The sequence below is a fragment of the Stegodyphus dumicola genome, chromosome 4 (assembly GCF_044657685.1).
Source record: "Stegodyphus dumicola isolate Sdum_Otavi_A_Nest chromosome 4, ASM4465768v1".
Classification (NCBI taxonomy): Eukaryota; Metazoa; Arthropoda; class Arachnida; order Araneae; family Eresidae; genus Stegodyphus; species Stegodyphus dumicola.
In genome coordinates this window covers 4,802,697-4,830,607 of record NC_140771.1, presented here as the reverse complement: position 1 = coordinate 4,830,607, position 27,911 = coordinate 4,802,697, and the positions used below count along the sequence as shown (strand labels likewise).

Genomic DNA, 27,911 nt, shown 5'->3' with positions numbered 1-27,911 from the left:
GTATATGAAGGTATAAAATATGGTAAACTGTAATATAATTTATCAAGAATGTATCAATCAAAAGATAACATACATTATATCTCCTTGATCAATATTTTGATTTTCTTGCATGGCAAATGCAATTAGAGCATGTTTTTTTATATCATTTCCAGTAATTTTATAAAAACTGCTTTATCTACTTTTTGCTATGCATACAGTTGAACTTTGTTTATAGCAAATCCCAGATATAATGAATGCACTTTTTGGTGCCATCCAGTTTCCTGTACACTGAATGATATTCTATGCTATTATAGCAAATCTCCAACACTATGAAAATCGAATATAGCAAACTCTATGGATATCTTAGACTCTAGCTTTGTTTGTATTTTTTTCTAGAATTTCTGCAAGATTTAATGAGAAAATTACTATGTTTTGGATACCAGTATCCGCATTCCATGCATTAAAACAGAACACCTTTATGAGATTTTTCTTTTATATTCACCCCACTTTTCTCTATGTTCACAACAGACAGGTGTGACACTCAATTCTTGAAGAATGAGGATACAGTAAGCATATCTTAGGATGCCACATTGTGTACATGACCACTGAATGAGAAAAATTGCGATAGGTTCTTTCATTCCATTCAGATTCTTTGACTGACAGATTGAACTTTATTCATTGCCAGACAGAACTGTATTCCAGGCTGGTGCTATGAATGAAATTTTCACTAGTCCGGAAAAGAAGTAGTACTGGATCTTATGAGCTTGTGATTCTGCAATTGATTCATCTTCTTGGGAATAAAACGTTTTGATCCTTATCAGTAGGTTTTGTTTGAGTATAAATGCTCTCCAATTTCTATCCTCTAAATAGGGATTTTGCAATTTTCAGATCTTTTGTGAGGCATAAGATATTCTTTACACAGGTTATTGAACCTTTGTATTGCAATGATACATATCTTGGGAAAAATGTTTGTGTTCCTACTGTATTACCATATTTGGATAAGACATGTAGGTGATGAAATCAACAGAATTTGGATAAGACACATAAGTGATGAAATTATCTTCCTTTTTTATATTTTTCTCAAGAGCAGAACTGATATATTCTTTGACCAACCTCTCTGGTCTCTATTTCTATGTCAAAAATTCATTTGCATGGTGCACTGTAAATGTAAAGCTTCTGAAGTGAAGATACAATGAACCTTATTTGAAAAATACAAAATAGATGCAGCCAAATTAATATCTGAATGAAATTCAATTTGTTAAAATCCACTGTTGGTACCATATGGAAACTCTGTAATTTCCGTGCATGGAAAAAATTTGGATAAGAGGAAAAAGTTAAATAAGCGGAGAACAGGTTGTTGAAGAATCATTATTGAAAGGGTTTGCCATTAAAGAAGCTGCAGTTTACCAGTATCTATCCAAATGCCTCAGACAAAGCCAATGAATTTGCTAGACACTTTGGAAAGACTAGAAAAAAAGGAACAACAAATTTAATAGCCACATAATAATAACTGTAGTTAATATGATTTTTAATTAAATTTATTACTTCCTTCTTTTGTTAGATGTAATCAGATTTTTCTTTATTCATCATTCAATTTTTACACAATTTTGTGAAATAATATTTTTTTATCGAACTAGAACTTCTGTACTTTGAACCAAACCAAACTTCCTGTACTTTGAAGCTTGTTATGATAGGGTTTGACTGTATTTCTAAATTGCTCAGCATTTTCAGCTAGAGCCTGGACAGATTAAAAGTGCTGTTTTGATAAGTATGGCTTTTAAATTCTTCATTATAAAAAGTACAAAGTGACAGAAATTCCTATCTTTTGTCCTGAAAATGGTAATGCAGCAATTAAAATTAATGAAAACTTTTCTGCATTTCTGAACAAATCTGAGATTTTACAAATCTGAATTTGTAAACTGAATTTAAATTTGAATCTGAAAACAAAATTGTACAAATCTGAGAGTCATAAGGATAATTAAATACATGAAAAACTGTGATACATTCTACTCCAAATTAGTTGAATGGATTACCTGGGTCCTAGAATTAAGTTTGTTTATTGTGAAACAATGGGAAAATTACTATCACAAACCATCGACATACACCCTTGCAGAAAATACAAAAAAGAAAATTATGTAGTATAACAAAGAATAGCAGATCATGTTGTGATATTTGAAAGTGGCTTTTATTCACTCCAGTGCAAAATATACATGTGCATAATTAAGATACATCATCATATTTTGAAACATACATTTTTGAAAAAGAACACTTTTTCAAAAAGTAAAATTTTAACCAACTTCTTTATCCAAGTTTGACATCGATGGCATAGTTCAAGTTCTTTTGCAAGTATTGTTCTTCAGTGCTATTTATTTCTAATAATCTAATAATGTTTGATTTTTATTATTTACAGCATGTTCCTTTTGTTTTAAGTACTGATTTAATTTTTGTAAATAAATGAACTTAATGTCCGGAATAAACTCTGTTTTGTTCAGGCACTACACTATAATAAACTTGGGAGCAATGGACTGTATTATACAGTCAAAAGTCGTTAATCCGGACTCGTCGGGACTTTGGCGATTCCGGATTATCGATTTTTCCGGATTATAGATCATCAGTTTAAATCTCGTAAGATGGCATGCAGAAATTCTAAAATGAAAAATATGAAACCGTAATTTATGAAATAAAGTACAATTATGATTTAAAGGGTATCAAAATTTACAAAAAAAGCTTAATATTTATTTCAATGTAAGTTGTTTAAGTTGCTTCGTTTTATGTGATAATACTTTCTCTTTAATTATAATTTCTTGTTCAGTTACAAAGTACTGCTGTTCAAGTCCCGTAATTGCTGTGCCGAGAATACTGACTAACTTGTCAATCAAAATTTTTTCGTTTTCACTAACCTCTCTGTCACCTTCTTCATGTCTTTATCCATTTTTTGCAGCAATTCCACTTTTTGTTTGACGGACATCAAAACCTACTTTCGTTTTGTAGATCCTTTCGCAGCTCCAGCATCGGAAATTCTGTTTGACATAATCGAAAGTTCAAGTTTACTTTTATAAAATAATAAGCTGCATCCAATTCGAAAATTAAGGAACAACGCAACCATCAAAATTAACTGAAATAGATAATTATTTAGCTTATACGTCCATTATCCATAAAACGCGCACGCCAAAACGTATTCTGCACTTGCTCACACTCATATGCGCAGTCTTACACGCACGCGTAAATGCCTATTCGCATGTGTCAACGCGGCGCATGCGTAGAAAGAAAGTTTTTAGCTTTGAGGTCCGGATTATAGATCATTCTGGATTATGGGTGTCCGAATTAACGACTTTTGACTGTATCACACTTTTATTCTCATTAATTTACATGGTTCTTGGCCACTCGAAGCCACAAATTCTCTCTCATGCTCTTAGCTCACAATCTTATGTCACAAACTCTAAGAGCTCTAAACACATGCACAGACGCTAGTAATTAGATGCGTGCGTAGGCGTAACAAACTCTTTAGTACAGTCAAAAGTCGTTAATCCGGACTCGTCGGGACTTCGGCGATTCCGGATTATCGATTTTTCCGGATTATAGATCATCAGTTTAAATCTCGTAAGATGGCATGCAGAAATTCTAAAATTAATAATATGAAACCGTAATTTATGAAATAAAGAACAATTATGATCTAAAGAATATCAAAATTTACCAAAAAAAAAAAAAAAAAAAAAAAAAAAGCTTAATATTTATTTGTTTACTTTATTAAACACTTCTTTCAATGCAAGTTGTTTAAGTTGCTTTGTTTTATGTGATAATACTTTCTTTTTAATTCTATACACAGACATAATTTCTTGTTCAGTTACAAAGTTTCGCTGTTCAAGTCCCGTTAATTGCTGTGCCGAGAATACCGACTAACTTGTCAATCGAAATTTTTTCGTTTTCACTAAACTCTCTGTCACATTCTTCATGTCTTTATCCATTTTTTGCAACAATTCCACTTTTGTTTGTTGGACATTGAAACATACTTTCGTTTTGTAGATCCTTTGGAAGTTCCAGCATCGGAAATTCTATTTGACATAATCGAAAGTTCAAGTTTACTTTTATAAAATTGCTGTTACAGTCTGCAAAAAATAATAAGTGGGATCCAATTCGAAGATTAAGGAACAACGCAATCATTAACATTAACTGAAATAGATAATTAGATAATTTTAGCTTATACCGTCCGTTATACATTAAACGCGCAGGCAAAAACGTATTCTGCACTTGTGCACACTCATATGCACAGTAGTCAAAGTCTTACGCGCACGCGTAAAATGACTGTGCGCATGTGCCAATGCGGCGCATGCGCAGAAAGTTTTTAGCTTTGAGGTCCGGATTATAGATCATTCCGGATTATAGGTGTCCGAATTAACGACTTTTGACTGTAATATATATAAATTGTTAATAGTATTATCTGGTTGATTATAACATGGGATATTTCTTTTTAACTGCCCTAAGATTAACCATGGCTCTGAGTTAGCCGTGAATGTTATCCATGGTACTCCCTTCTTAAACCAGGAGTTAACTATTTTTTCTTTCAGTTAACAAGCAATCAAGTATAGGATAACTGAGTGAACATGCAAAGGACATTTTTCATTAAAATACAGATTTTGAGCATTTGCATTCTGCATATTGCTTATTATAAGTTTAGTAATATATCATGCTGTAAAAGGTAATGGTGACATTATTGTTATTATTAGTAGTAGTACTTATTAGTAGCAGGAGTGTCAATGAAAGAAAATCTTTTGAAAACCCCTTACAGTTTAATGTAGAAAACGCATTTTTGATGCTTCAATGGAAAAATTAATTTGAAGCAGCTGGATTCTTATCAACATCAGTTGGTAGAAATTCATAACACTGTTCTAGTAACTAGGAATTAAATTTTAACTAAAAAGTATATGAAGAATTAAATTTTTTCATTAAAATGGATGATTTCTTTGATATTTTAGCATTTTGTTTCTTGTCAGATTAAATTTATTGGCAGCTCCATGATAAAATAGGAATATTAAACTTCTTTTATTAAATGCAGAAAGGTTAAGAGTTTAGTTTATCTGAGTATAGAAGAGATTCAGATTACAAGAATGTGCATGAAGTTGAGGGGGAGAAATATGAGTAATAAAGTTCTAGCAAGAGAAAATTCGAATCTGCAATTAAAATTTAACAAAGATATGAAATTTTAAGTATGAACATTATGCTGAACCAGTGCAAACACTAAACATAAATTTAGAATTAACATGTTTATGTGCCTATGAACACTGCAACCACTTGTTTACTAAATATCAGGACATCCAGAAAGTTCTTTTGTTTTTCTAACTGAGTAATTTTTTCTTCTAATTATTTTGTTACTGCTGAAGTGACATTGATCAAAGCAGATTTTAAAATATGGTCTTTTCTGCTGTTATAGTGTATTGCTAGAATGTGTTGTGGCATAATTTTTCAGTTAGTGCAGCGATAAGAATGGTGAACTCAAAAGTAAATTTTTTTCTTTTTCATATTATGCTCTTTTATTTAAAAAAAGTTCAAAATGCTAGCTTGTAAAGTTTGTGGCAGAAATGGACAAAGTGCTGTTTCTGATGACACAGTTCAAAGCTGGTTTGAAGGTTTAGGCTTAGAAATTTCAGCCTCGAAGATGATGTCCACTCTGCAGAACCATCCTTTGTAAACAAGAACCTTTAAAAGAAAAGCTACCTCTGAAAATCTGAGTTCAAGAGCTCTCAGACAGGCTAAATGTTTAAAAATGTATAGTAATGTTATTGTTGCTGATGGAGGATAAATTGAACATCTGTAATCTGAACTTGAGAGGTTCATACACATGTGTGTAAAGTTTCATATTCGTATGTCATACAGTTTAATAAATATATGCATTCGAAATGCATATATTCTTTTTGAAACATACTGTATGTAAAAATTATTATAGAAATTAACAATAATGATATTGAAATTATCAATGCTAATAAAGTTTATAATACTATTTTATATTTTAAAATTTGTGTACACAGTACGTAATTTTTGAAGAAATACACAATTTATGCTTTTTTTTTTTTTTATCATTTTAGATGCATGTATGTTGCCTAAAGTTGTGGGTCCTTGCAAAGGCACTTATCCTTCATGGTATTATGAACCCGAGACAGATTCTTGTAAAATTTTCAATTACAGTGGATGCCTTGGCAATAATAACCGATACGCAAGCAAAGAAATATGTGAAAGTATTTGTGTCAAGCAAGCTCCTCTAGGTATGATGAAGAATTAATTACTTAATTATATATCTAGCAAATTTTTTATTTGCTCGTTAATAGTTTTATTTACATCAATTTGATCAATTAATTAACAATTCATTCATTTTTTAAATACACATTAAACACTTATTGATTCCTTTTTGTTTTTCATGTGGAAAAGATATTCAGTAAGCAGTATAATTCCAATCATCTGAACATAATGGGGCAAACTCATTTACAGATTAGATGTCATATAATTCAAAATTTTGTTTACAGTTTAACCATGCTAAATTTTATTTTAAATTTAGGCTTGTTTCCATATAAATACCTGAAACATGCTTACATCTTACAAATTATTTATTATTATTAAAAATAACATAATTGTGCATATAAAAATTTTTGATAATTTTTATATGCACAATTATGTTATTTTTAAAGGAGTCTATACACAGAGAAAATAATGCTCAAAACATAGTGGAGATGAAAACAGATAAATTACAGGATAATATTTTGAGGAAGTAAATGAATTCTTGTAAAATATGCCAGCATACTTATGTACTACAATTATATATTCAGAAGTGAAATTATTTTCAAAATAATTGTTATGGGCACTTTCTGATTATCTATGCCCCCGGTTTGAACATTCAGTAGAACAGTCATATTTTTTAGTATACAAATGACAATAATCAACCCCTGCGTGTGTTTGAATGTACTTGGATTTACATGTATTATAATTAATACATACATAATATTTAGGTACATTATAGTTAACTGTTATTTTATGGAACATTATTGACTGGTTGTAAAAATGTAAATGAGCATATAAATTTTTATTTTTCTTCATAAAATGTTTCTTTTTGTAATTATTTATGAACAGAACATTAACTGTGAGCCAAGAAATTAGCCAAACAAGCATTTTTTACCAATTCACCAAGTCCTCAACGAGCTCATCAACTCGATTTTTATCTTTGCAGAAAAAGCAACCTTAATTATTATAATTATTTTACTGACATATTTTACAAATCTGTTCGCCCACCCTTTTTTTAAGATAGAGAACTCTTTTTTACAAAAAAGTACTTTTATTTATTAAGTATCATGTTTATCCTATTTAAGCCATAAAATTCAATTCAACAGCAATATCATACACACAAAAAAAGAAACTTCACATAAAATATTCGTGCTTGAAGATGCACACAATGTTAATGTTAACGTAATGCTTTGAAATCTTTGAGTTTGTTAATAAAAAATTTGTTAAAGTTTTACAAAACATGAAATAGATAATAAAGTGAATTCGGACTTAAAGATGCCCATATTCGAGTGGAGGACTATGTTATTCAAAATTTGATGTCTCTAGGTATCGTCGTTTTTTCACAATGCGAGAAACATGTATACATTCATGCAGATTCTTCATTATTTAATTTCTTTAAATATAATGCCGGGCTGTAATATTTTGTGGCAATAATTTGAAAAGTGAACCAACGCAAAATGCGTGAACTAAATTAATAGCCCTTCTGGGCAAATTGCCCTTTGGGTTAAGTAGCAATATGGTCAACACTTTTACTATTAAAACAGTTTTTTACTAAATGGCTTGTCTTTTTGTTATATTTGAAATTCATCTTCTTGGTTAAGTTGGTTTTATTATAAAAACTACCAATAAGGCCAACACTTTTACTATTAAAACATTTCTGTTTTTTACTTTAGCATTAAATGCACCTGCATTTGTTTTTATATCATCGGCCTCAATTTTAGTTTCTTCTGCTATTAATCTAGCTGTTAAATTTGTTAACATTTTATCACCAGATGGCATTAATTCCTAAGCTCTAATGAGATATTTATATTTATTATTTGAGAAATAATCAAAATCAAATGTTTTCATTAATTTGTTGTTTTAATGCATTTTATCTAAAAACCAGGTTTTCTATTTTCCTAATATAAGAAGCTGCATTCATTCCATCTTCATATTTAATATTAAAAATTCTTGTAGTGAGAAAAATTTTTTGTTGTTCTAAATCTCTTTGATGTATATATAATGCAGTTTATCAAATGTATCTTTTGAATTTGTTCAATTTATATGCTTCATTAGCCTTATCTGTAGAAGATGTAATATGTTTTCGAACTCTTTTTTAGTCTTTTAGATTCATCTTCTGTATCCCTTAAATTTTCATTTCGTGTCACTATGTTGCATAAATCAGGCGGCATAAATAATAATTTTATTTTAAATTTCCACCCATGAAAGAATCTTTTAACTTCTCAATATAATTAATTTCACTTTCATTTACAGCTATTTTAGTTCTTTTACTCATTTCTAAAACAATTTTATCCAGATGAATTATTTACGAATAATTTTCTTTTAAAACTTTCATTTGTTCCAACTTTATTTGATTTTTCATCTGTTCTTTTTTCTGTAAGTCAGCTGAACATCCACTCTGTGACCTGATAATTTGTGTACATGTAAAAACATATTTTTATGTTATATATTTTACTTTACACAAAAGTACTGTTTCGTGTTCTGTACTTAAATATAGAAAATAAAACCAGAATACATTTTACATAACAGAGAAAGAATCCATATTTCGTTCGTCTTTTGTTTTGTTACATAAATAAAAATTTATTTCAGAAAATGCAGTAGTGTTTTACTAAATTAAAACAAACTCATTGTGTATAGGAGAAGCTTGTAACTTGCTTAATTACAGTGTTTGAGCATTATCAAAGTTATTTGATTTTCATTATTATACCTTTGTTTTGCTTTGCTTTTACTAAAAGAAAGCATATTTATTAAGAATGATTTACAAGTGCTCTTTTTCTATTCGTAAACTTTTATAAATTTTAAACTTTTATTTGAAAGCATTTAAATAAAAAGAAATATTATAATGTGTGTATAATTCATATGATGTAACTTATAAAAGTAATGTAAGTTTTTATGGTTGTGGATTTCCCAGCCATTTTATATTTTAGAAAGCAGAAACCTCTACATCCAAATAATGGGAGGGAAAATCCTTTGCAACAAGAAATACTTTAATTTTAAAAAAAATCTGGCCATTCAAAACTTTATTTAAATTTTTAAAAAAAAATCTGACCATTCAAAAGCATTTCTGTATAGAATCAAACTATGCTTTATATTCTCTGTCAACCTTTTGAAACTTAACAACATCATGCTTATAATTTAGCTTTAGCTTCACATTTCGGTTTAAGTATTATGTTTTAATTCTTTTTTTCTTATCTTACAGATGCTTGTGATCAGCCAATGGATGTAGGACCTTGCAAAAAGGTTACCCAAAGGTGGTTTTTTCACAGTTCTGAAAATGTTTGTAAACCCTTTATATATGGTGGTTGCAAAGGAAATAAAAATAATTTTGAATCTGAAAAAGAATGCATGCAGAAGTGTGTCACTTCCAAGCCAAAAGGTTTCTTTCCATTTTAATCATTTTATAGTTTTTAATAATTTAACTTCTGCAGTAGAAGTTATTAATATGTGCTTTGAAGTCAGTTGACATATCCTGTTCTTTTTTTCACCTTAATGAGATTCTTTTCAGTGCATATTATGTATATAAAATCACAGTCCTTTATTTACACATATTTCTTAAATTACTCGAATTGATTTTAAATGTTTTCAGTTTTTAGTTTCACTAAAACTCTTCATTAATTTTATGATCATGTATAGAAATCAGGATTCTGTAAAACTCAGCAAAACACAAAAAAGTTGTGATATGCTGTTGCAAGTATGTTTATAACATTTTATTATTGCAAATGAATAAATAAAAATTATTCATTATTGCAAATAAATAAAAATTAAAATAAATAAGTACATTTAAATGCCAATTATTCTTAAAACAGCTTTATCATTGAAATTTATTGCATTTGTAGTTTTTTCTGCATGTCTATCAAATTTAAATTGTGTTTTTTCATACCTCATTATTTTTTAAAATATAATAACTGAGATACTTTATTTCTCTTTTACAAAACTGAGAATTAAGTTTGTGTTGCTAACCAGACATATTTAGGTCTGGATGTAGCAAAGATATTTTTATTTTCATAAATAATGTATGAAATATTCAATACATTTATTTTAGTAATTTTTCTTTTGTTCAGAGAGTGCATTTCATGTTATAATGAAAATCATGTTTTTCTTTATTATTATTATTTCCAGATTTCACTGCAGTATACAATGCTACTATTGGATCACACATTACAATGGTATGCAAAGCAATACCCACTACTCTTGATGATGAAGCTATCTTATTTCTTTGGTACAAAGGTGATTCTGCTTATCCCATTCATGGCACTGATCGTAGAGACAGCGGTCATGGCAAAAATTCAGTAGCAAGTCGAGGAAGTGATCCCAGATACAGTGTTCATGATAGTGAACACATGACAGCCCTAACAATACATAAAATCAGAATTGAAGATGAAGGACAGTATAGATGTCGAATAGATTTTAAAAAAGGTCCAACCATCAATAGGTTCATGAAGCTTGTAGTTCAAGGTAATTACTGATTAGAAAGCTGCATGTTCATAATTTTTTAAGAGAAAAGTAATCTTAATATAATATAGTGCTCAACACTACACAGAAAATCTTACTTTTAGAGAACACTGTTGAAATAATTACTCTTTACATCATGATTTTGAAATGATTAATGTCATACTGAAACCCCTAAGTATAACTTTGAATTCCTGATTGCATATATTACTTGTAAATGACTTGTTATGATTTAAATGGAACTTCTTTAAATATTAAAAGTTTTAAATACTTTAATTTCTCATTTAGCATACAAAATTAAATTTTTTAAAAGGTAAAAAAGTGGCAGAACGCCTAATTCTTGACATTATTTTTAGACAAGTGTTACATGTAAATAGTATTTACATTTTTAATGCTTGAAGCTGTTAGACATGACTATTTTAGAAATCTTTAGTTTTGACAATTTACATTTGTTCTTACATAAAATTCTTTTTTTAATCATGTTTGTTATTTCATGCAAAAACGTAATATCTCAAGTAAGAAGCTTTAATTTATCAGTATAAAATACTTGTTTTGCTTTCATTTTAGAGCCAAACATTTGTCAGTTACCCCAAGCAGTAGGAAATTGTTATGAGTTCAGAGAAAGATGGTATTACAATTCTCATGAAAGAAGGTGTCAACGCTTTTATTTCAGTGGTTGTGGTGGAAATGAGAACAACTTTGCTACACATTTAGAGTGTGAAAAGCAGTGTGAAAGAAGTTTTGATGGTGAACTTGAAGAATTTAGTTTAGGTATGTTTTATTTGTTAGAAATTTACTTGTTATGTGTATCCCAGTTTCAGATTTAGTATAGATATCCTTGCATACGAAATTAAAATTATGTTATAAGACAACAGATTAATACTTTTAAAGGTAGCTTGTAAAATCAATAATATCTAAAAATAATTTTTGAATTTTTGTGCATTATTAAGTATTATAGTCTTATACGGTACAAAGTTCGAAATCCAGACTCGCTGGGACTTCGGCGATTCCGGATTTGGGATTTTTCCGTATATTAGATCATCAGTTTAAATCTAGTAAGTTGCCATGTAGAAATTATAAAATAAAAATTATGAAATAATAAAGTATTTATGATCTAAAGGGTATCAAAATTTACAGAAAAGCTTAATATTCATTTATTTACCTTATTAAACATTTCTTTCAATGTAAGTTGTTTAAGTTGCTTCATTTTTTGTGATAACACTTTCTTTCTAATTCTGTAGACAGACAATTATCTCTTATTTAGTTACATTGTTGAAGTCTTGTAACTGCTGTTTCAAGAATTTATACTAATTTGTCAATTGAAATTTTCTTGTTTTCAGTAACTTCTCTGTCACTTTCTTCACTAACGGTAGAGGTATTTTATGGATCTAGAACCATACTACAAATTTTGCCATTCATTAATTGATTGATGATTGAGAAGCATTGTCATCACAATGAAAAACTTCTTTTATATCATCTTCATTTATTACCGCTTCTCCTTATTTCTTTATAAAATCCATTAATTGGAAAATCTCACTTTTATTTTGCGATATCCAAAAACTTTTAAAATTAGCGGCTATCATCATCAAATTTAGCTATCCTTCACTATACATATTTGGCTATGCATCATGAGCTTGGCGACTAATGACAAGTTGTTTTGTTAAATTTTATCTTGCTTCTATCGTGCAGAGACAATTAAGCCTGAATTGTATTAGTTATTTATTATACTTATGTCTATTTCTTGCACATGCTTAAGGCTTATTAGAGTTCTGAATAAATAAATTTTCATATATACTTAACCCGTATTGAGGGCTGGCACAAATTGTCATATTTGATGCTGTGATGAAAGGAAAATATAATAGATAATGATTCACCAGGTCGGTGTCAGATCAACGATGTATCTATGTGAAATGTTTCGGTTTGAGATATGTGTCAAGCAAATACGTAGCAACGGAGCCAACCTACTGATCGTACAAATTTATGCTAAAATGAGTATTTCTTCAATAACAAGGTATTTTATTTAGTGTCGAAGTGAAATTAATAATCGGGACTCTCCAGATGTTTTATTATGTATGGAGGGGGAATCAAATGTGCATGCATAAAGTCTATAAGAAAAAAAGTTGGTGGTGGTTTTGAGGTCTGGATTTTATATCATTCTGGATAATGGATGTTCGGATTTCAGATTTTGTACTGTAGTTAAACTACTACTATTTTAAATTAAACCTTTATTCATTTTAAAAGTATTCACCATGAGCTGCTTTAACAGTGTAACATATATCCATTTTGTAATCCTATATATCTCGTCCTTTTTATAACATGCTTTTGCCAGTCATCTGGGTGAGCTGTTATAACTTTCAGTCCATCAACATCCAATGGAAAAGCTGGAATAAAGAATTTTTCACATAACTATAGGGAATTTTTTAATACGCGTTTTTGGCATTTGTAACTTGTGGCTATCTGTCATTTGATTGACTTCATACTTCCACCTCTCGTGTGCCTTGTTGATTCATATTTGCGCAACCAATGCTATTTCCTTAAAAATGCATTCCTTATGTTTCTAATGTATAAAATCATCTCTGTATCTGTGCTTATAAATATAGATTAAAAAAAAACTGAATATGAAGGCACACTGAACTGTGGTTAATATGTTCATTTTCCCATATTACATGATGTAAAATTCTTTGTTACTAGAAATGCCAGTTGTGAAAGTTGGCAACCATGGTGGTAACTTCGGTAATAATTTTCATGATTTAGCATTTTAAAATTTTGTCTTTTTACATACATGGTAGCTATTTTCCTATTTTTAATATTTAAAAATGTATCTATCTTTTAGGCACTTTTTTATCTATCTAAAAAGAGATGGCAATGAAGTTTTTGTAATAGTTCTTATTTTCCTTAAATAATAATTACTCTAAAGATTTAAATAAATTACTAATTATTTAATAACTTTTCTCAAACTTATTTTTTTCATACTTTTAATGTTATATAGAATTTTGTTCATTCGAACCTGATGCTGGTCCTTGCAGTGGAAGAAAAATTCAATGGTTTTATGACAAAGATGGGGTATGTAAGCAGTTTTATTACGGAGGATGCCGAGGTAATGGAAATAGATTCAACACTAAGAAGGAATGCGAAGTAAAATGTGCTGCTTCCCAGGGTATGATATCAAATTATTATTTTTAAGGAATCACATAACCTCCCTTTGTATTTCCTTTTTTTTAATATGTATAATATGACAGAAAACTGTGTTATTTTCATTAGTGCAGTATTTATTTCTGACTTAGAAGCCTGAATTGAAGAATTATTTAGGGTTCTAATGACAAACAGGGATCTTAAGTAAGACATTCTATTAAGAGCCACCAACCCATCACTTCTCTTCATTTTTGTGAGGGAAAAGCAGAATTATGAAAAATTATACGGTAAATTTGGAACCTTCCCTAAATATGGGTAATATTGAAAAATTCTTGTTACATGAAATGTTATTTGACAAAGTGGTAATTTTATTCATTTATATGATGAATTAATATGCATTCATCTAAAAGATGAATCAAAAGCTGCTAAACTTAAAAAAAATGGTGTTTTAGTGATTTTAATATGCAATATTACAAATAATATATAAATGCATTAAATTACGTGACTTTATAGTGTAAAATTTTTAATAATAATGTTGTCTGAAATGGCTAATATCTGCAGCTTTAATGTATTCATTTTGAATGGCCAATACTCATTGGTCATTTAGCTTTCTCATCAGCAGGAATGCTGCCTAGTGTCCATCACAGGGCACAACAGATTTTACACCCATAACAACATTCCATTCCAGTTTAGATGAAGGACACCCCAGGAAAACAGATCCAAAGTTTCTTTCACCCCTTTATCCTTACCATTAATCTTCACAAGAGTACTTTCAACTCGCCAGTATTTTGAATATCTCGATGTTGCCTTGACAAACATCGAAGCTTTCTCTGGGATTACAATCCGAGCCCTAGCAATATAACAGCAAGGATTGGTATTCACTATACCAGTCCAGGCAGCGTTTTAATAATAATACTAATTTTCACCAAATTCCTTTTCTTACAAAACAACAAAAAATGCTTTAGCAAAAATATTGTATGTTGCAGTCATTATCTGCCTGAAGATTATCTGAGATATGTGGACTATGCACAGTTGAAACAGAATTACTTTTAAGAATCTGTTATAAAGTTTCTTTTCACACTGTCATTGATTTTTTTAGTTTTCATATACCCAAGTAGGTTCATAACAAAAAATTACGTGATGTGAGGTTTGATACAGATTTCATACTGAAAAATATCTTAATCCTTTGATACCTCGGAGTATCGAATGCATTTCAGATCAGGTTAGGTTAGGCTTATTGATTAAAGCAAAGCAACTCAAGGACTATCTGCCTATGGGGAAGGGATGCCTTTGTGGAAGACTTTTTATTGGCAACTGGCCCCGATCCATGTTACACATTGGGTAAACCCTGAAAACCAACCGTGCAGCTAACCTGTTCACCAGGATCTGATCCCAAGTGTTCAGAAACTTTACCACTCATGCGCTTGTAAGCTAGAATAACTGAATTCATGCTGCTTGATTTGGAACAAAATAGAGTTTTTCCCTGAACTTGAAGTATTTTTTATCATTTTTTTAATGATAGGAGTTATCTTTTATTATTGCCTGTTTATTCATTTTTTTCTTACTCTCAGAAGATATTCATCTGTGATACCATTTACAAATTTTAAAATGTAGCAATGTATTAAATGCATTTTTTTTTTAAAATTTAAACTATCTATAAGTGTCAATTTTATAATGAAGTTTGTGTAAGTTTGTGCATCCACATGCTATATACTTTTTCATATTTTTTTGAAGAATAAATCATTTTTATTTAATGTTTAATTTCGGGTTAATAAATGACTATTTCTTGACTTAAACTATTATAATGGAGAAATATAATTCTCTTTATAATAAATTTATTTTTGAAGGGTTGATTTACCAAAGTTTCATTTCAAAATTGACGAAGTTTTTCATTGCAAAATGTTTCTTGTAACAAAATAATTTTTAATATTATATTTTTAAATTTAGGATTTTATGTTATTATTCATTCTGATAGCATTTCAGACATTGATTCAGCAATATAAAACTTTTATTTAGATGTATTAAAATTTTTTCAAAGTATTTTTTAAAATTTGAATTTTGATATTATGTGGGAACAAGTTTTTCAAACTTCTTAACATTCATGGAAGCTATTATCATTTTGTGTTTCATCTGCAGCTTTCTGAATGTAGTTTATTAGTTGCTGAAATTGTATTTCTATTTGAAGATGTATGCAAGCTTCCCAAGATTCGTGGTCCTTGCAGTGGTTCTTTCACACAATGGTACTTTGACCGAGAACATGGCGTGTGTCAAGAGTTTTCTTATAGTGGATGTCAAGGGAATGGTAACCGTTTTAATGACAGAGAAACTTGTGAAATTCAATGTAAAAAATGGCCATCAAGTGACAGTCTGATATCTTCAGGTAAATACTAATTTTTTTTTCCATGAAAATTATGTATCATGAAAATCTTCTGTATCATTAACATAATATTATGATTAAAAATTATTTTAAATACAATACATTGAATTGTCATTTTATCAACCAAATAAAAAAGGTATTTATAAATCTATTGAAAATGCTCATTTTGATGTTTTTCACACTGTTCAGGAAATTTGCATATTAATGAATGATATAAAAAATATTCAATCTTGATAGTGAATTAGACTTTAAAATAAACTAAAATTAATTCTTGAGTCATATTGATTATTATTTGAGTAAAAAAATGACTTAAAATATTTTTTAAATGAAGCTTCAACATATTATCCATCAGCTTTGGGTAGTATGCAAGATTCAACAGTGAATTTTAATTTGAGTTAACACCATTTTATACGGAATGAATTTCATCTGCATATTATGTAATATCTTCACTAAAAAAATCTATTTAATTTCTTTTACATTTTACGTAAAATGTTAAAAAGCTTTCTTAACTTCATCAGAAGGTACTTTTTAAAACTATTTAATACATCTCAGAAGCCCATTTTATGAACTGAATCAGTAAGAAGAAATTAGTGATATATTGAATTATTGAGAACTCTTGTATTAAAAAGTTGCACTATTTAAAAACTTTATTTGTAATAAATAATGCGTGATGTTTATATACCTTACTATATCTATCATATGAAAGGATTTTTATGTTATTCTAATGAAATACAGTGTATTAATCATTTGGGACACACAATATATATATATAAACAAATGCAGAAAATTTAAAATGCATTGTTTTTCAACTATGTAATTTATTTAGTTTTATCAAAGCTTTTGTGGACCCCCTAATTGTTGTTTGAAATTCATGTGGTTTTAATTGCATGACTTTAATTTTCTGAATATGGAGAATATCAAAATGTATGATTTATTTGGAGGAGAACTGAAAATCATAGCATCATAGCAAAACAGACTGTTAGAATAATTTTACAAGCCTAATTTGATTTATTAGGAGATTCGATGCTAATCACTAATTTGGATAAAGAAAATATACTCTTTACTTTCTCCCCCTTTTGATTGCTGAAAATTCATGTTTAACTTTCAAAATGTTTCCATACAGATAACAGTTGAATGTACATGATTGAAAAATGTTTTGTTGAGGTCTGCCCTCCCCACACACATACTTAAAAACTCCTTAAAAATATTCTTTAGCTAAATATGTTATAATCACTATTTTTTGAGTTGGTTTTGTGAAATATGTTAGTTTCTTGAATGTATTAATTAAGCCCAGCTTGTACTTTCTTTATTTAATCCATTTAAATATAATGTGTGAATCTGCTCAACTGAATATTTAAACTCTTCTTTTTGAACTACTCTTGAAAATAATTAGGTAATATTTTCATAATTGAAAAGATGTTTGTGCTTATTTTAATTTTTAAGTAATGTTGAATAAAAGTAATTATTTTGTCTATATATTCTTATTCAAATGAAATCAAATGTGTGCTTAATTTTATTTGAATTACAAATATTTAATTTCATTTTGATGGAAGATTTAATTATTTCATGATTATATGTAAGATTTTTAAATATTAAAATTAAGGGCATTGCTTAAGAAATATTTTTAACAGAAAGATAAAGTATATTTCAGATTTTTTAAATACATTTTTTACATTATTACATATTAAGAACATTAATTTTTTTCATTCTCCAAATGCAAGAATGTCTGAGATCTCATCAGGCTTTTTGAAGTTTTGTTGCGAAAGTATCATCAAATTCAAAAAATGATAGCTTTTGCCCTGAAAATATTTTAATACATTTCTTTTATTCAGTAAAGTAGGATATTTATCATTGAGGAAATTAAACTTGTTATAAATAAGATATAATTATTATTTAAGGGAAAATATATGAAAAATTGCAACACTATTTAATCTGATGTACAAAATTTGTAGCTCAGTTTTTGACACACATGATCTCTCCATATTTGTCATATTTCTCTCTTTTATTCATTCAAATGATTCATTCTTATTTTTTCATTTAAAAACAACTTTTCTTTAATTTTTTTTTAACTAGTTCATTTTTATTCAATAAGACACATTTCTAATCTTTTGTTAGTCATATAGATATAGGATGTGAATAATGAATACATACATGAAAAAATTGAGTTATTTAAAATAAATAAATCATGGGACAGTCATTTAAAAACTTCTGTATAAACTTATTCTTATATACTGTCCAGTTCAAATTCAAAAATTCCTGAAAATCCTAAAGTCTAGGATTTTTCTGATCAGGGAGTTAAAAAATGAATCTTTATATTATTGCTGATACCAAGGATAAAAGAGAAATAGAAAGCAAAATTAATTAAGCAAAGTCGTACTTTGTGTATGGCATTCAAACTAAAATTAATTTAAGCAAATTCATACTGTGTGTCATGAATTCAAACATCTAAAAATCGAATTTTTTTTAATTATGTATTTTTAAATGGTTTTCAGGGACATTATTAAGAAACAAAAGTTTTTTTTTTTTTTTCCAAAAATAAAAAGAATGAATAGTAGAGGTTATTCAATATACTGTTTTCCAAAGACAGCTTGAAATGTAACTAAAATTAATTTTACCCTCATTGTTATTTATTATTAATTTATAGTAATAACTCAGATTTGTATAAAAACATACTTATTGTTTTACTATTCATTTATCAAACATATTTAAAACAAAACTTGCCTCACTAGGAATTTCAAAAAGTGATATTTACACATTTAACTTCATGCATAAGCTTAAAAAATAATATAGAATTTTTTGGGTATGTGTTTATATGTTTAAATATATTTTGTTATTTATAAATCACTGATCAAATAATCATAGTTAACAGTTGACGTGGTGACATAGAAGTTTTGTCTTCTGTTCTTGCAATATCTATGAAAAACATTATATCAAGTATTATGCATATAAATTTTTCACTAACCAAGTTGATTAGATGTACCTTTTCACATATAGTATGGTTTGAAACACAATAACAAGGGACAGCATTGATGTGCATTGTTTTTCTGACTCTAAACCTTTGAGAGTGCCTGTATGATAGAGATTAAGTAAAACATGTGTTTTTGGTACTGTTTCTGTCTGTAAAGTTAAAATTGCATTAATTTTAATTTTTCACTTAAAATTATTACGTTTTTACAGAAATTCTTGCATCAATGCCTTTGTTACAATTATGCCTTTGTTTTATAGTACATGTTTCCAATAAAAAGTACTGAATGTGAACCATAATTCACACAAAACCATCAAAATATGTTTATGTATCACATGAAATATTGGTAAGTGCATTATATCATCATATTCTTATGCCAGTTACTATTACGTAAGATGCATTTAAAATGGAAAGATGGGGCACATTTTCATCTAAACTTCCAATATTAATAAAATAAGCATTTATCAAATGCTGTACTATTATAAAAACTGTCAGTGCAATGTTTATTATCAATTCCTGTAAATTTGTATTCCATGTTTAATAATAAAACATAATGACTATTGTGGATTTTTCTGTAAATGTGGTATGAAAATTCCATTTTCGAAACCAACTTCAAATTTGCATCTCAATGTAAATCAAATATTTACTGTTTATTTACAAATATATTTCATTCAGTTTTTCTCATTGTATGAAAATTATCTGTTTTTAGATCCTTGCAATCAACCTAAAGATCCAGGACCATGTTTAGGTTATTTTGAAGTGTGGTATCATGATTCAACAGAAAGCGTTTGCAAGAGCTTTATATATGGTGGATGCCATGGAAATGAGAATCGGTTCAGTACATTACAAGAATGTGAAGCTAAATGTCATACTAACAGTGCTGTTAACATTAAACGAGGTAGCAATTTATTATTTGTATATTAAATTTTTTTTTTTGTGTGTGTGTATTGCATGCAGTCACATAACATGGAAATTAGAGCCAAGGAAATATTGGAATTAAAGTGTATACTTTTTTGCCCCATGTTATATTATGCATAGCAAACCAAATGTTTATAATAATACTTACTGAATTTATAATGTTTTTTAATCTTTTGAAACTGTATATTAAGCCAGGTTATTTGTAACCTCCTTTCTTTATTAAAAAGTACAGCCAGACAATTTTTTATTTTTGGGGGTCTTTTTGCCCGTAACATTTTTTATTGTTTAGTTACTTTTTATTATTTCCATTGCAATTTGAAAATTCCTTTACTCTTTAATGATAATGTACTTAAAACTGCATTTCCTTTTTATTGTTATAGATGTTTGTCTGTATGATATTTTCTTTTATTCTTTAAAAATTTCTTGTGTACCATGATTTTATGTCTCTAATACATTTTGCACTTTTCTTCAACATATTTTCATTGATATTCAATGGAAATATGTTGTGATATTTTCATAAATGATTTTCTTCAACATATTTTCATTTACCTCTCATTTGCCCACCAGCGGCCGAGCGGTAACGTCGCTGAACACTGGTAGTTCGGTCCGAGGTTCGAATCCCGCAAATGGGCTGGCTGCATGGGCGTTTTCATGGTTTTCCCCATGTGTAACGTGTATACGAGCCAGTTTCCCTTAGAAAGTCCTCCACGAAAGGCATCCCTTCCCTTAGGCAGATAGCCCTAGTGTGCTTTGCCATAATTAAATACACCACACCACCACACCACCATTTACCTTTCATTTAGTTGCACTAACTTAATCAATTGCCATCAGAACTTTGTCTTTTTCCCCCTCCCCCTTTTTTAAAGATTTTTCTTTTGGTCTTGAGAACATACTTGTGCTGAGTTTTATATAAATATTTTTTAACCATTCATTACAATAAATGTCTACACAGTTTTCATAACAAAGCTGTAGATTTTATATTCTGTTAATTTTCTTTTGCTTAATGATTAGTATTAAATGTAACTTTTCACACATTAGTTTATTTTTTATTTCATTCCTTCATTATTTCATGAGCTTATTAATCAGGAGATGATGATTATGCAGATTATTTGATTGTAAAAGCAACAAAGATATTTAAAATATAATATTTGATGCATATTTTCCTTTTATTATTTTTCAACATTTTGGCTTAATATTGTTCTATAGTAGTTTTTTGAGAAACATAAATTCAATGTTCAGATGTAACAGACATCAGATTAGTATTTATCAGCATTGCAAATACTGAAAAATTTAAGTATTCATATTGTTTGTTTTATTTCGGAATTTATTATTTATCTCAGTCTATTCTTTATATCAAAACAGAATTTGGCAAAAGCTTGTTTATATATATATTTTCACTGCCCCAAAGTCACTGGCAATTAATATTAGCTTATTTATATTATTATTTTATTATATTAACATTGATTATTAGAGTTCCGAAATTGAATCCGAAACTTACGAATCGAGCATATGAGATCCATTAATTACTACCAGATTCTATAGTGATTTTATTACTGATGAAAGTGGCATTTGTCATATACCACAAAATCTGTTCTTACCAGAACCTGATAAAGATAGTGTGGGCTCCTAAGCACAATATCCTTTCAGAGTTTGTATTGTTACTTTCATATGAGAACAAATAAAGTTTTGAAGAGCTAAGATAATTTGAGGGCCCTCTAAGACCTGGGACATATTGGGATAACCAGGCTCTGACTCTTGCAATTTAATTGAACTGTGTATTGATTTGAGATATATTAAGACAAAAGCTATATGAACAGAACCAAATTTGAAATATTCATGTTACCTAGACTGGGACAGTTCTCATTCAGTGATCAGTGTCAAGCAAGAGAGATTGTGAGTATGAAATATTCTTAAAATTAGACAATAGCTTGGACACTTTACGTTAACATACCTACAGATCTAATAAAAATTCAGAATGAACTGATTTGGGCTGAATCTGACTCTCCTATATCCAGGAAGCATTTAATTGATTTTTCTCCTTTTTTTTTTTTTTTTTTTTTTTTTAATTTGGTTGATTTGCTTAGTGCAAAATCCTAATATACCATTTTAACTTTTAAAATATATTACAGTACAAAGTTTTTAATCCAGACTCGTCAGGACTTTGGTGATTCCGGATTAGGGTTTTTTCCGGATTATAGACCATCAATTTAAATCTGGTAAGATGGCATGCAGAAATTATAAAATAAAAAATATGAAATCGTAATTCATGAAATAAAGAGCAACTAGTAAATGCTATGCATGACAGAAAGTTCATAGCTTTGAGGTCCGGATTAAAGACTTTGTACTGTAATATACTATTTATGGATAGTTATCATTTTTATAAATTTTGCTTTTTATACCTTGTATTTACTTGCACAGTTTCCAGTTTTCTTCATTAATTTTACCACTTGGGAAACAGAGAAGAGTTATGCAACATCTACCATTTCTGAGGGAAGTAATGGAAGAACTTAGTGGGTTATAAAGCACTTTTGAACAAATATGCTGATATTGCTATTCATTTAATGTAATCTCTCTCCCTTTTATTATTATTTTAAATTTCCACATTGCAAGGTATTCATTGCTTAGGATATAGGTAAAAGTAGATTTTGTATTTGAAATATATAATTTAAATCTGGGGATTGTTGATAAAGTCCTGTAACAGTTTTATATTTTTATTACCAAAGTATTCTATTGTAAATATTTGAATTTATGGAAATGATAGCATGGAGAAAGGTAATAGGATGATATTACTACATGCATACTATGCTTTTGGTTAAAGGTGAGATATCTGCCCTTTGGAAAAACAACAGTCTTTCTGGAGTCTCTGTTCACACCCTTGAAGTTTTAATTTCCTGGTGGTGCAGTCTTTGTGTCTCTTCCACTTCCCTTTTTGTGTCTATGGGAAGGAAGAATAAATGACCTTGGATGGGATAGTAAAGCATCTTGAATGTGGTGTTTAAAAGCATATGCAAAAATACCAGACCACAAAATCCTGGAAATAGCCATTCTTGGGAAGCTGTCCATTTCCTGAATTAAATAAGCACAAAGTTATGCGAGTTAGTTTAAATTTTCTAATTCATATATTTTCAAACTTTCAGTCTGCGAGTCATATCCTTTCAGACAGCTAAAACACAAGTAGGATAAATATGCAAAGAAACAAGGTATATTTTCATATTGCATCCCTACTCATAATTTCATAACTTATGTAATATTTCAAATAATTTTATTTGCCAATAGTGCAATTACAACTACACTGTAAATAAATAGTTTTATAGGTTTTTAAGTTCATTTGGCGAGTTTGTATTTTAATATAGATGGTCTTCAAATGAAGGGCTTTTATAAAGCTGCTAATCATCGTATTGTTCAACATTAAAGAATCAGGATAATCATGTGCTGGAAACGCATCCACACTGGGATGGGAGTATAAAGTTGCACACATTCAGGAGACTGATAATTCGATCACCATAGCAATAATACATTTTTTTATTTTTCCTACTTGTAGCCAATATTGTGATCAGAAACTTTCCTTGTTTCTAATAATTTTCCATTTATTTCTTGGTCTGGATTCTGCAAAATTTTGTGATTACTGGTATCCACTGTATCTCCAAGACGTTTATGATTATAATGAATTGGATTCTGTTATCAGATGCATATTATAGATAAATAAATTTATACGACTTTCAGATATTATTTTAATTTGATATTTTAACTACTAGTTTATTACCATATTAACATTACTTATTTATTTTAGCGAAACCAACTCATTCTACTGTAGCTGCTGCATCTTTTATAACAAATGAAGGTAAATAAATTTATATACTTAATTTTTTTTTAATATGCATAATTTTTTTTTTTCTAAAATTTACTGATTTTTGATTTTTCAGACATATGTCGACTAGCTCCTGATGAAGGACATTGTGGGTATTCTCAGAGTCGATTTTACTATGATCCTCACAAGGCAATGTGCCTTCCATTCGTGTACAGAGGCTGTGGAGGGAACAAGAATCGCTTCAAGAATGCAGATCTATGCATGCGTTTCTGCTCTGGTGTACAAGGTATTTTAATAATCTCTGCTATTTCTAATCCACTTAAAGCAATTTTAATGTGACCACTCTTAGACTACCTTTTCATTTATTGTTTCTAAATATTAAAAATATTTTGAAAGCTTAACCATTTGGCTTTTTGGTACTAATCACAAATCATTATTTTTAATAAATTAAATGACTTTAGAAATAGGTAAATACTATAAAACTTCCCCAGGACAGCCTCTCATAGTTCCAGATGTTTTTGGTCTTCTATTAAAGTAATTGTTTCCTGACAGAATATCTGTTTAGAAATATCAAGTATTGATGTTTGTTTATTTTTTCAGAAATAGCATTAATTTTAAGAGGATGTAGTCACCATGACAGGATTCACTGTACAGTTTGACAGTTATTTGCTAATGAAATTTGTGTATTTGCAGGATCAGGGGCTGTTGGTGATGCAGCTGTTAAAGAAGCAGTTCCTGTAAATATTCATAATTGTCCAACTAGTAACTGTGGTCATTTGCAATGTCCACATGGTATTGAAGAAGTGGTGGATATCAGAGGTTGCATTTCATGCTTATGCTCAAATCCTTGTGAAGTAAGAGTTCTATATTTCTTGATTTAGTACATTGTTTTTCCAGAGTTTTCTTTTATAAACAGTATATTTTTCTATTATGTCTGTATTACATTAAGTATTTTACAATAGTTGCATTTATAACTTTCAGAATCACAACTGCCCTGAAGGCTCTCAGTGTGTGGTTGAGAAGCATAAGATTTCTGATGGTGATTTCCGCTCTCAACCACTGTGTCGCTTAAGTATGTTTTAAAAGTATCTAACATAATTTTTATATAAATGCTAAATATAATTTACTCATAAAAATTTTTCCTTTTTTCATTTTATGTCAGAGGTATCGTTTTATTTATAAATAGCAAATTTGAATTTGTGCTAAAAATTGCCTGGCAATATTGTTTTAGTATTTAGTTTGTTGCCAATAGTTTATTCTTAATTAGTATGATTCTTTGCATGTATATCAACTTTCTGCATTAGCTGCTGTTGTATACATTTTGTATGAAAAGAAAAGCAGAAATATGAAGTTAATGCTAAGTTAATATATTTTAAGTTAATATATTATGCTAAGGAGAACAGGAAGTGTGAGCATGCTTATTGATGGATATTTGCTAAAACCAAAACTTAAATTAAACGTTAAGAAAAGGACACATATAATTTTAATTAAAGAACATTCACTGTGCCAGAATATCTGTATAATAAACAATATTATCTGATTCCAGATCTAAGAAACTCAGTTAATCTTTTATACATAAATAACATCAATTTTCCCAAATATTGAAAAACTAGATTAGTTATATATATATAAACAAATACCATCAGTTCCCCTTGTTTGGGTTAAGACTTAATTTTAGTCAGTCAATTATGTTCATGTTTTAAAAGTTCTCTTTTCAGTTTTGCAGCAGTATATACTTAGTAAAAACATTTTTTTCTTATTTTGAGAATAACCGATGAATATTCCTGCTGCAATTCATATTCACAAAAAAATATTTTTGGTTCCTGTACCTTGACACTCCATTTTTTTTCTTTTTAAATCCAGTCTATTAATTCTTGGCAGTCAGTTTAAATTTTTGTAGGAATCTTAATTCTTCAAGTAAACTGATATGCTATATTTAATTTCACATGAACATTCGGAGAATGCCAGAAGTTCAGGTTTCTTTGTAAATAGAGCAATTATTCTTTGTTTGTTCATTTCTGGTTCATGTGACTTTTACCTAATTCAATAAAAGAACCTCTAAAATATGTTTGTTCTTCAGTGGTATATCAGTGTGTATATCTGTCAGATATATAGGAAAGAGGGCGCTAATGTTGTTCTAAATGTTGTATTTTATGCACATTTGTACAAGATGGCTGGATCATTTCAATGGTTTAATATGATGTATATTTAATATGATATTAATTTTCAGTGCCCCTCTCAATTTTAACTTTAGTATTAATTGTTTAAATTGCATTATATTTCTCAAAAATCAAGCTGATAAATTTAGCACTGTTCTTAAATTTTATGGATTTTATAAAGGAAACGGCTTATATATAGAAGCAGAATATATAATATTAATTTTCAGTACCCCTCTCAATTTTAGCTTTAGTATTAAATGTTAAAATTGCATTATATTTCTCAAAAATCAAGCTGATAAATTTAGCACTGTTTTTAAATTTTATGGATTTTATAAAGGAAACGGTTCTATGAAGTTGGTACATGAATTCCTCCTTAGGAGTAATTAATCCTTTATCTGTCAAATCTTTAATTAAATTGTATAACGATATTCTTTGTTCTCTATTTTTGTGACATTTCGTTTATTTGGTTTTTGGGTTGTAATAGGATTAACGCTATATAAATGAGAACTTCCACAGATTAAACATTTTAAAATGTTATTTTGACAAATATTAAATAACATTTTTAACGTTTCCTTTAATTGCCTTTACTGTAGTTTTAAATTGACTGGACACAAGTGCAAATTAATTATTGTTACTGTTATTTAGATCCCTAATTCCAACCTGAGTTTTCCCCTCCATTAATCTTGAGATAAATGTAGATAAATTTCTTTCATTTTCAAGTGAAGCATTATAAAAACTGCTATATTCCATTGATAGTTTATTCAAAATATACTTGATTACTATCTTATCTGAAACGGGTTCTATGAATTCAGTTAAGCAATGAGCAAAGACTGTTTTGCTGAAAGCCCAGTACTATCATCATAGGAACCTAATAAAAGTTCAAAAATACAAACTGCACTAAGTAAACTGAGTCAGCAAATTTCAAAATCAGATTAAAATATATTAAAAGCTCAGCTATCTGGCATTCAACTTGCTGGAAAGTTCAGGTAAGCAGAGTATTTTAAAATTTTTTAAAAATTAGTAAATGAGGAACTTGCAACACCATCATAGAGCTTGAAATACTATTAACATGTATACATTGTCTCCAAACAGTGTGGTTTAGTGACAATGGTTAGTGAAATGGAGATTTTTTAGAGTTACAGCATCTGGGCATCAATAAAAACCATGATAAGTGATTTTGAAAATGAATAAACAAGTCATATAGCATGAAAAATTACAATAAGTGATTTAAATGGTTTATTAAATGTGATAATAAATTTACTGTATCCATAATTATCTCTGTGTTATCTAACTAAATAAAGAATGATCTCTTCATTTAAACTTTGCTGGAGTGTTTGGTGACATTTCTGGTAACTTTCGTATTTGGCAGGATTTTATATTCGGATCAGATGTTTTACTTTAATAGTGTAAGGCCTACAAAATACATTTTCTTTTATAACTGAAATGCAATTTTTGTTTTCAAAATCTCATATAATTATTTAATCTCGATTATTTAAAATTAAGCAAAAAAATAGAAAGCTACCCTTAGTTTGGCACAGAATAATTCTGCCAATTTTGAGGACATTCAGATGCAGGTCCTACTTCTTCAGAGGGGGTGGGGATCCCTGAAATGTCTGTGACAAAGCTGCTTTTTTGCCCAGTTTTTAATTCTATATTGACATTTTCTCTGAAAGTGAAGGATACCTTCTAAATGGTACATCATAGGTCAAGTAATTTCCAAAAATGTTATGAACTGTTCAAAGAACTTGCACAAAGTTCAAGAACAGTGCTGTTGTGTAGCTTTCTTAATTCAGATAATTTAAACACCTCCTGAATTTGGAGTTAACAGTAATACCCAAGAAAACATTTATCAGAATT

At 28.9% G+C, this 27,911-nt stretch overlaps 1 protein-coding gene across 2 annotated transcripts in view; it reads left to right on the top strand.

Moving 5' to 3' along the window:
* Positions 1 to 27,911, top strand: part of LOC118188907 (papilin-like) — a 345,995-nt gene that overhangs the window by 305,056 nt on the left and 13,028 nt on the right. For both annotated transcript variants that reach the window (XM_035359431.2, XM_035359432.2), the window contains 11 exons: positions 6,060 to 6,236; positions 9,446 to 9,622; positions 10,366 to 10,701; positions 11,263 to 11,466; positions 13,685 to 13,852; positions 16,013 to 16,207; positions 19,879 to 20,067; positions 23,878 to 23,928; positions 24,011 to 24,181; positions 24,589 to 24,749; positions 24,877 to 24,967. In XM_035359431.2, the coding sequence (XP_035215322.2) occupies positions 6,060 to 6,236; positions 9,446 to 9,622; positions 10,366 to 10,701; positions 11,263 to 11,466; positions 13,685 to 13,852; positions 16,013 to 16,207; positions 19,879 to 20,067; positions 23,878 to 23,928; positions 24,011 to 24,181; positions 24,589 to 24,749; positions 24,877 to 24,967 (1,920 nt within the window). The remainder of the gene's footprint in view (positions 1 to 6,059; positions 6,237 to 9,445; positions 9,623 to 10,365; positions 10,702 to 11,262; positions 11,467 to 13,684; positions 13,853 to 16,012; positions 16,208 to 19,878; positions 20,068 to 23,877; positions 23,929 to 24,010; positions 24,182 to 24,588; positions 24,750 to 24,876; positions 24,968 to 27,911) is intronic.